Raw genomic sequence first — 11,551 nt, 5'->3', positions numbered from 1 at the left:
ATGTTAGTTGTCATCCTCTACAAATGTTCCAATTTGTATAATTCTGGCAGTAAATGCAATTACTGGGTTTGTTATTTTGTTATGAAGATGAACAGTTAGCTGCAAGTATAATTTTTACCCTTTAAAACATAATCAACACTTTTGGCGGGAAGCTGCCTTTGGCACACTTTGATAAATTCCTCTTAATCCACTTATATGGATAAACAAATAATACTGATATTCATAAGTGGCTCTACTTATAAAAAAATGTCTCCTAAAATCACATTTAATAATTTGCTTCAAAATTGGAAAAAAATAAACATGCTTTCTGGTGTCGGACATTACATGGTGTCAGACGTACACCATAACAGCACCACAGTAGCATGACAATTATTACATATTCAGTAATTGTTATTATATTTTTAATCAACCATATACAATTAACATTGCATTTCAGTTAGTAACATTTTACAATCAGTTAGCAGAAGTGGAGATTAAAACATGTTATATTTTGGTGTCGTACGTACACACGAGTAACATATGTAAATATTATGGATAAATGTCTGCTTGAAATATAAATTTGTCTTTTATATATTATGTCATATTAGCAAAGCTCATGTCTGGGATTATTTCTGTATAAATATTTTTTTTTATTTCTACTCACTTATGTATAAAACATGCTGATAGATGTGTTAATCGATTTTTTCGTAAAATATTGCTGCATTCATGGTTGATGCATTACTTGCATTATAAGTGACTAAAACCCATCTACTGAAAAAAAGGATTAATGTAATATTTGACACTAGAGATAATAACCTTTCAAATGATATCAAACTTGTCTCACTTGAATGAGTTTCTAAAAATGACCTATTGGTTTACTTGACCACGGAATTGCCCATAAATGAATATTGAAGTCAAACTTGATCTGGTCACCGGCCTCGGTGGTATCGTGGTTAAGCTATTTGACATGGTGGTAGGTACAGGGTTCGCAGCCCGGTACCGGCTCCAACCCAGAGCGAGTTCTTAAGGGCTCAATGGGTAGGTATAAGACCACTAAGGCCTCTTCTCTCTTACTAACCACTAACGACTAACGACAACTAACCTACTGTCCTGGACAGGCAGCCAGATAGTTGAGGTGTGTGTCCAGGAGAACGAAAATAAGTTGAAATAAACGAATGAATGAATGAATGAATGAATGGATGAAAAGCGCGAATAAACACATTCTCACCTCACCATAACCTCATTTAGTCATGTAAAATGCAGGCACATCTCCAGTGTGAATAAACACATTATTGCCTCACAATAACCTCAGTTAGCCATGCACAATACACACACATCTCCAGTATTATCAACACATTACTGCATTACCATAACCTCATTTTGTAATGTAAAATAAAAAAAACGCATATCCAGTACAAATAAAGACACATTCTCACCACAATAACCTCATGCAAAATGCAAACACATTTCCATTATGAATCAACACATTATTGCATCAACATAACCTCATTTTGTAATGTAAAATACAAACACATGCCCAGTATGAATAGACACACATTCTCTCCTCACAATAACCTCATTTTGGAATGTAAAATACAAACACATCTCCAGTATGAATAAACACACATTCTCTCCTCACCATAACCTCATTTGGTAACGTGAAACACAGACACATCGTCAGTATGAATCAACACATGATTGCCTCACATAACCTCATTTAGTAATGTAAAATACAAACACATGTCCAGTATAAATAGACATACATTCTCTCTTCACAATAACCTCATTTTGGAATGTAAAATACAAACACATCTCCAGTATGAATAAACACACATTCTCTCCTCATCATAACCTCATTTGGTAACGTGAAACACAAACACATCGTCAGTATGAATCAACACATGATTGCCTCACACAACCTCATTTAGTAACGTAAAATACAAACACATGTCCAGTATGAATAGACATACATTCTCTCTTCACAATAACCTCATTTTGGAATCCAAAATATAAACATATCTCCAGTGTGAATAAACACACATTCTCGCCTCATCATAACCTCATTTACTAATGTAAAATACAAACATATCTGCAGTGTGAATAAACACACATTCTCGCCTCATCATAACCTCATTTACTAATGTAAAATACAAACACATGTCCAGCGTGGATAAACACACATTATCGGTCACAATAACTGGCCTATCAAAGCCGTGGAATGTGCTATTCTGTCTCTGGGATGATGCATATAAAAGCTTACTTGCTACTAATAAAAAAAAGCAGCGGTTTCCTCTCTAAGACTACATGTCAAAATTATCAAATGTTTTACATCCAATAGCCGATGATTAATAAATGTATGTACTCTAGTGGTGTGGTTAAACAATACAACCATTGATTTTTCAGCTGTATTATTATATTATAGGTGTAAATGTAGTAAATGGTATGGACAGTAGAAAATACGAAAATGGGTTTATGCTGGTAAACATTCGTTATATTAGAATATGAATTCCTATAAGGAAGGAAGGAAGGAAATGTTTTATTTAACGACGCACTCAACACATTTTATTTACGGTTCTATGGCGTCAGACATTTGGTTAAGGACTCCTGTCACGGGGATCCTATAATACCCGTAACTGAATACAACACGATTATCCAAATATCTCTCCTAACTGTATATCTATTAGATCTCTCTGTATCGGGCAGTCTAATACCCGAGTGGCTCGGCTCTAGGTATAATCAGAGATACGATCTTATATATATATATATATATATATATATATATATATATATATATATATATATATAGCACGACCAGTGATCCATACTAGTTCAACAAAGGCCATGGTTTGTGCTATCCTGCCTGTGGGAAGCGCAAATAAAATATCCCTTGCTGCTTGTCGTAAAAGAGTAGCCTATGTTTGATGGGGCCTTTTGGATATGAAGGAAATGTTTCAGTTAACGATGCATTCAAAACATTTTATTTTACGGTTATATGGCATCGGACCACACATATATTGAAAGAGGAAACCCGCTGTCTCCACTTCATGGGCTACTCTTTTCGATTAGCAGCAAGGGATCTTTTATATGCACAATCCCATAGACACGATAGCACATACCACGGCATGTACCAGTCGTGGTGCACAGGTTGGACTGAGAAATGAATTCCTATAACATTAATACAACGAAGTAACGAAAGTATTTTATCATTATACTTTTTATATATTTAATTTTGTTTCAGTTTATTATTATTATTTAAAAAAAAATAATAATACAACAAACGAACGAACGAATGTACACACAGGAACGCACAAACGGACAACAAACAAGCAATTATGGAAACACATAACTAGTCTACGCCTTACCTTGGCACATTTGAGGTATACAAATAAAAGAAACAAAGCCGAAAAAAAAACGAAAAAAAAACGTTCCGGGAACCCAATCAAACCTTAAAAAAGGCCGACCCTAAAGGATGTTTTTTTTAATGTATTACTTTTTTCGTGATTTATTAATTTTGTTATTTATTAAACAGCCACCAGACTATCAACCAACCAACCAGACAACTAAACAACCAATCAACCAACCAGACAATTAAACAATCAACCAACCAACCAACCAACCAACCAACCAAACATAATATGTCATTTCAACTTATGTTCGTGCTTATATCCAATTAAGTCTAGGACAGCTGGTTAGACTTGTCAGTGGTTAGCGAGAGAGACAAGAGGGTATAGTAGTCTTACAAAATAGAATAGCCGGTGTCACGAAATAGAATCGCTCACTCAAAATTTTCTCTACCCCCAGCGAACCTATTTCGAAATAAACCCCTCCCCTTGAAATAGAATCGCCCCGACCTACGAAATAAAACCTCCCCTAGCCCTAACACTAAAACTAATCCTAACCCTAATCCTAATCCTAATCCTAACCCTAACCTTAACCCCTATCCGGGGGCGATTTTATTTCGAAATAGAATCGCCGGTCGGCGATTTTCTGGGGGAGTTGGGCGGATATATTTCGCAACATCGGTACCGGGCTGTAAACCCAATACCTACCAGCCTTATGTCCGATGGCCTAACCACGACACCACCGAGGCCGTTCATACTAACTAACCTGTCGCCTTTGTGCCAAGAACTTGAACTTCAGACAGTATCAGTATCTCAGACTGGTTCAGAACGTTCCACTTCTTAACACGGACGAACCGACCAATCACGGGTGAGCGACATTTAAACTGTACAGTCACACCACGCCGCAGTGTGTCGGTGCGGTTGTAGCACTGGACTGGGGTAGCGCGTACACAGCCTATTGGATTCTCCGTGAACACGTCAATGGTGAAGCTGTGTAGATACTTCCCTGCAACACAAATTCATATTTTAAAGAAACGTAATAGTTTATTGTTAAATGACATCTTAAGCAGTAGTAAGAATTCTGCTATATCCTTATTGAGAGAGAGAGAGAGAGAGAGAGAGAGAGAGAGAGAGAGAGAGAGAGAGAGAGAGAGAGAGAGAGAGAGAGAGAGAGAGAGAGAGAGGCGGGGGGGATAGAGAGAGAGAGAGAGAGAGAGAGAGAGAGAGAGAGTCATACCCAAATGTTTGTGCACATTTTATTTTTTATTGTATGTTTGGGTTTTTTAACCCTAACCCTAAAATTAACCCATTTTCTTTCGGGAGGGGGCGGAGGAGGACACCCCCATATCCCCTGTTGCCTTTTCTTGTAATTCAATTACATAGCGCCGTACCCTAAAACGTCTGGCAGAAACACTGATTATGTGCAATTTCTAACCTGTAAAGTAGTGATATCACGTTCCCCAAACCTGACACTACCAAACCTATTTCTGGGTTAATAAACGTTACTTTAAAAAAAAAAAAAAAAAAAAAATATATATATATATATATATATATATATATATATATATATATATATATATATATATATATATATATATAAAACAGGTAGCTGTTGAAACGTAGCACTTACACCAATTGTCATAGCCACAGTTCGTGATGATGACATCATGTACCTGGAAGTATCCACGCAGATCCAGCATCCACCACGGCTCCATGTCGCCAGGTTTCGTTACTGCGCAGAAATCCGTGTTTCCGTCCACTGCACGAGATGGTATGGCATTGTTAGCCATAAACACTGTACTCATGGTGGCAGGTTTTTGAAAAGCAACATTTGAAAAAGTTCTTGATAGAAAAAGGGATAAAAAACCCAAAAGAAACCAATCAAACAATATGATGAAAATTAATTAATGATTAACCTCAGCACACACACGTACGCACGCAAATGCATTCAAACAAACACGCAAGCACACACACACACATACACATACACAAGCACACCCACATGCATACACACACGCATACAAACACACACACACACACACACACACACACACACATAAGCCACAAACACAAGCCACAAACACATACAGACACACACACACACAAGCCACACACACACTAGCCACAAACACACACACACACAAGCCACAAACATACACACACGCACACACACACACACACACATATATATACACACACATGCACGCATACGCACACATATGCACTCAGGCGGACACACGCACATAAACGTACAATCCACAGACACGCGCGCACACACACACACACACACACACTCACATACACACAAGCCACACACATACAGACACACACCCACGCACACACAGACACACACACGCACACACATACACACACGACACACACACGCACACACACACACGAACACACACACACACAAGCCACAAACCCATACACACAAGCCACACGCATATACACACATACTCACACACACGCATACACTCACACACGTACGTACACGCGTGCACGAACACACACACACACACACACACACACATACGCACACTCACACACTCAGGAGCACACGCACACCTCGCACATAAACACATAAGCCACAGATACGCAAACACACACACATCGGCTGTTGGGTCTGAAGTGTGTATGATGATAAACATCAATTCAGAATTCTAAAATTATTCATTAAAATAGTGTATGGAGTTACACTTATGCAAAATACAATGCAGCATATGAACATTAGATAGAGCCACCACACCCACCCCACCCCCCACCCCCACCCTTCCCCCCCCCCCCCCCCGAAAAAACAACACTAAACCAGACAGAAACACACAAATAACAAACAAAAATCAGTGCACCACGACTGGTATATGTGCTATCCTCTTGTTGGGATGTTGCACACAATAGATCCCTGTTTAAAACAATTAGTGAGTTTCCTCTCTAAGACTATATGTCAAAATTATCAGATGTTTGACAGCCAATAGCCGAAGATTAATAAATCAATGTACTTTAGTGATATCGTTAAACAAAATCAAACTTTAACTTCAAATCTATTCCTATCGCTATCTGTGTCTGTCTATCCGTCTATCTGTCTGTCTATCTGTATTTAATTTAGGTCATACGTACCATTAAGTCGTACTACACACAATGTCATCATCCAAACACCAACATATTTCAACATCGTAACACAAATCTTCTTTCACCTTCTCCGTCTCTCGAACAGACCAAATAGACAATGTGAATGTCGCAACTGTGGAAGCTTGAAGCAAAACTATTGAAACGTGTTATTAATCGACGGTGTCGCTCACTGGAAATGTTTAGGGCGGGCGCATCCAGAATTTAGTTGTTTTGTTTGTTTGTTGTTTTTTGAGGAGTATTTTTTATTTTTTATTTATTTTTTTTAAAAATAAAATTTTGGGGGGGGGGGGGGGTAACGGGAAAAAGGCATGTTAAGTGCTAAATTGAAGCCCGCCGAACATTAAGTTAGCGGTTAAAAAAGGGGAACCCAATAGAAAACAAATATCAAAAGAAGAAAACAGGGGCCCTTGAATATTTGGTCTGCTATTTTATTTCTTTATCGAATTGTCACAGTGCAACGTTTAAGACTATATTCAAGTGGAATGTATATATTTAACTGTGCATGCAGGACTCTATTGATTGCTATTCTGTCTCCTGCCATTTATTCAATAATTTATTTTTGTGTTAATCATAGGCTAGCAATCAGAACAATTAGTGTGAAACTAAATTGCAGGCATCAATAGCAGTATGAATTTTAATTGTTGCCCACAACTTAACAGCTAAGGATTTTAAAAAATGACAGTTACACTGCTGTCCGGTGTATCGGCGCACTTAAGCATTCAAAGACTCTGTGAAATACTTAATAAAATATTTGTCTCACCAATGGATCAGTGCATAATCTGAAATATACTACAAATGGTTTTATGTTTGTAGTAAATAAACATTTTAAAATTGTAGACACCCCCTTGTATTCAAAACGATTTGCATGTCCGGTCATTCGGCGCAGTAGATGTGGATCGGATATCCCGCTATTTATAGACCGTCCATTACCTCACTTTGTAGCCCCAAAACGCTGCACTATTGTCCCAGGATTATTTTAGTACTTTTTTGCTCTGTCTTGTTAAAAAATATTACTATGAAAACGAACGATCACACATGACCCATCTCATGATCAGTTTCGGAATCGTTTTCTTAAGTGGCACAGTACTGCAGATGCGTACATTTTCATTGTCATGCATGGCTAAGATGCCTAGGTCTACATGGATTTTTTTCTCGGGTACATCTTATTTCGGTTTTATTTTTTGTATATATCAATGTGCTCTAGTGATGTTATTAAAACAACATTTTTTTTGGTCGTTCATATTAACACCTGAACTACGCATGCGAGACTAAATGGGTATTTAATACACAATAAACAGTTAGTCTGAAGATCGAGTGAAAAAAGGACACATTCGATTTGCACTCGATGGTTCTGCCAATATTATTATATGGATGTGAAATATGGTGAACTTGGTAGAATGCCTTTCGAGTTGACTATCCACAAAATATTAATATGTTATTGGGCACGAGTTATCTCGGGGAAACAATCTAAGTTATCTCTATTATTATACAAATCAATGATGAGAGGCATTATTAGCAATGGAACTAACTATAGCTGGATTGCTGCTGTTAAAAATATTGAATGAATAATATATGGCTATCACAAACCTTTCTATCGGTAAAATGGCTAGCAGAACAAATTAGCCTATGACAAAACGACCAGTAATATTTCAGAATCATCGAGAGGTAAAACCTACAAATATTTCAAAGACCAATTAAATTTTGAAAATTATCTTAATATTATTCCTGAAAAAAATTATGGACTTTTATGATAAAATGTAGGACTTCTAATCATTATTTACCTGTTGAGACTGGACGTTGGAATACAGGTCTATTAAAAGATAGACGTTGTACTATTTGTGATGAAAACGACATAGGAGACGAATTTCATTATTTATTTGTATGTAGTTTTTTTCAATAATACCTGTAAAGAATGTTTACGTCCATATTATTATACGCGACCAAATATATATAGATTTAGAGAACTTATGAACAGTACAAGAATAAGCACACTAAAAAAAAGGGCTAAATTCATGAATATAATTTTTCAAGTATTTAAACGCCCATAACAACAACAATACCCAACAACAAGCACAATTACCATACATTAACCAGCTAATGAAACTAAAGCTCAACATACAACTATAGTTGATATATTTTAAATTGTATTGCATTATTTTATGTCTTATTGTTATTTTATGGAAGTTTAATTTTTATTATTATTATTATTAATTATTTTATTTATATCTATATATTGTAATATCAATAATTATAAAGTACCCAGTTGTAACCGAAATTGTTTTTTACAATATACATCTACTGTTATATATTGTTAATACACATATCTGTATAATGTAATATCATGTATTTATATTATTAATACACATATCTTAATAATGTAATGTCATGTACTGTATTTGTATGTGTATCCATATATGTACCAAGCAATGTATTCCTATTATTTGTATCCTCCTGTTAACCATCTTGTCAAAATCAGAATATGTCTGTTCCTGTTACGCCGTTGCATAACGGCCTGAGAGTAATAAAGTTCTGTTCTGTTCTGTTCTGTTCTGCAAACTTTACATAACGCCAAAATTACTTTGGAACAATAGTGGGCGTCAATTCAAAGTTACGATGAATTAGTTCTACACCGCGGGGGAAAAGTTACTGAAGCAAAACAGAACCAGTGAAGCGAAAGTTGTACAAAAATTATTCAACACATGGCTGCATTGCACTTTCTATCGATTACAATCGATTATCGAACATATGTAAAATGAAAACATTAAACAAATTTCACCATCTGCATCCAGCCATAACACGCCTAGTGGTAAGGCTTTCGCTTGATGTGCGGTCATTGTTGGATCGATCCCAGGCGTTGGGCTCATTGGACTATTTTTAGTTCTAGGAAGTGCACTATGACCGGTATATCAAAGGCTAAACATATTTTCTGAATCCGCCCCTGATTAGCACAGAGACAGTGAAATTACCAGTGAGAGATGATGTTGATTAATAACAAGTTTACGGGGGCGTTTACAAATGGGCAATTACACGGTAACATACATGGCATTCAGACACGTCTATCAGCCGTTACTGAATATTTGACAGACAACAAAATGGTTCCTGTGAGCTTTATGATAAAATACACTGGCTACCCTTGTTACATATCCCCAACACTTTAGACATCGGTCTGTATGGGCAGGAAAGTCCAAAAAGGATTGGTAATGCACGTGACGTGGAATCGGACAAAAAACTGAATGGTCATGAATTTCATTCAAGAATTCTGTGGACTGTGCCCAGACAGGTTGGTGTCAAAAGTGTGTTCATGGAGGGAAAGATGGTCTACATGTTCCAGCCTAAAATAAAGAATAATTATTCACAGTCTCCATTTAATCTGAGCCCCGAGTTGGTGGTTGTAACGCACGTGACACTCTCTTAAAATGTCAACAGAACCACTGAAAAAAGGCATTCAAAGACATCTCAAACTACTTTTTTTTTTAAACTTTTAAAATAATGTTTCCAGGGAATTTCAGAAATGGTTGTGGTCCATGAACTGTATCGATGATGAGCAACACACAATGCAGACATACAGAGTTAGCGATGTTGGTGTTTGTATGTCCGTGTGTGTGTGTGTGTGTGTGTGTGTGTGTGTCTGTGTGTTTGTTTGTGTGTGTAGTACGACGTAATGGTGCATATGATCTACACAAAATGCAGACATACAGAGTTAGAGATGTTGGTGTTTGGATGTCCTTGTGTGTGTGTAGTACGCGTTAAGAGTAGATATGATCTACACAAAATACAGAGTTAAATATAGCGATAGAGTTGAAGGTAAAGTTTGTTTCTGCAAGCAGACCTAGCATTTCTGATAGTTGGACAGGAAATCTTTAAAAACACAAACAAAGCCACATCTTGTATTTCTTGGATACGCCGGGCCCCTCCCCTAAATCGATCTTACACACACATACACACACATACACACAAGCCACACACACACACAAGCCACAAACACAAACACACAAACACACACACACACACACACACAAGCCACAAACACACACAAAGACAGACTCACACACACACACGTACACTCACACACACGTACGTATACGCGTGTACGCACCCACCCACACATAGACACACACGCACATAAACACACAAGCCACACACACACACACACACATACACACACGCACACATACATATACACTCGTGCACGCACATACAAACACACAGACACAGACACACACATACACACACACACACACACACACACGCACGCACGCACACACACACACATCACACATTGGCTTTTGGGTTTGAAGTGTATATGGTGATAAAACTTGGGTGTGGGTGTGGGTGTGTGTTTATGTGTGTATATGAGCCACACACAATACATATATACATAGTTAGAGACGTTGGTGTTTGGATGTCCGTGTGCGTGTAGTACGACTTAATGGTACATATCAGCTACACAAAATACAGACATACAGAGTTAGAGATGTTGCCGTTTGGATGTCCTTGTGTGTGTGTGTGTGTGTGTGTGTGTGTAGTACGACTTAATGGTACATATCAGCTACACAAAATACAGACATACAGAGTTAGATATGTTGGTGTTTGGATGTCCTTGTGTGTGTGTAGCACGACTTAATGGTACATATAATCTACAAAAAATACAGAGTTAGAAATAGCGATATAGTTGAGGGTAAAGTTTGTTTTTGCAAGCGATCACATCGTAAAGGTTTCTTGTTATAACCGGATGTTCTCATACTAGAGAATCGCGTCGTGTGGCATCGGCGTAACCACCTATATCAGGGGTGTAACCGCCTATCCCAGGGGCGGACTAGCATTTCCAAGAGTCAGACGTACCCACCTATCTCTGGGGCAGACCTAGCATTTCTAATAGTCGGACGTAACCATCTATTTCATGGGCGTAACCACCTATCCCAGGGGCGGACTAGCATTTCCAAGAGTCAGACGTACCCACCTATGTCAGGGGCGGACGTAGCATTTCCAATAGTGGAACATAACCAACTATCTCAGGGGTGGACCTAGCATTACCAAGAGTCGGACATAATCACCTATCCGAGGGGCAGACCTAGCATTTCTAATAGTCAAAATTAACCACA

General features: G+C 37.7%; 1 protein-coding gene across 1 annotated transcript; it reads right to left on the bottom strand.

The window, feature by feature from the left end:
• Positions 1 to 4,086: 4,086 nt before the first annotated feature.
• LOC121366816 lies at positions 4,087 to 6,539 on the bottom strand (the record flags this gene model as incomplete). The annotated part of the gene is made up of 3 exons (XM_041491112.1): positions 6,438 to 6,539; positions 4,951 to 5,079; positions 4,087 to 4,326 (listed from the first exon to the last, which is right to left on the bottom strand). Coding segments are annotated over exons 1-3 (424 nt in total), but the record flags the coding sequence as incomplete, so codon positions are not given.
• Between the last annotated feature and the right edge of the window lie 5,012 nt (positions 6,540 to 11,551).

The sequence above is a fragment of the Gigantopelta aegis genome, unplaced genomic scaffold, assembly GCF_016097555.1.
Source record: "Gigantopelta aegis isolate Gae_Host unplaced genomic scaffold, Gae_host_genome ctg7240_pilon_pilon, whole genome shotgun sequence".
Taxonomy (NCBI): domain Eukaryota; kingdom Metazoa; phylum Mollusca; class Gastropoda; order Neomphalida; family Peltospiridae; genus Gigantopelta; species Gigantopelta aegis.
This window is presented reverse-complemented; position numbering and strand designations above follow the sequence as displayed.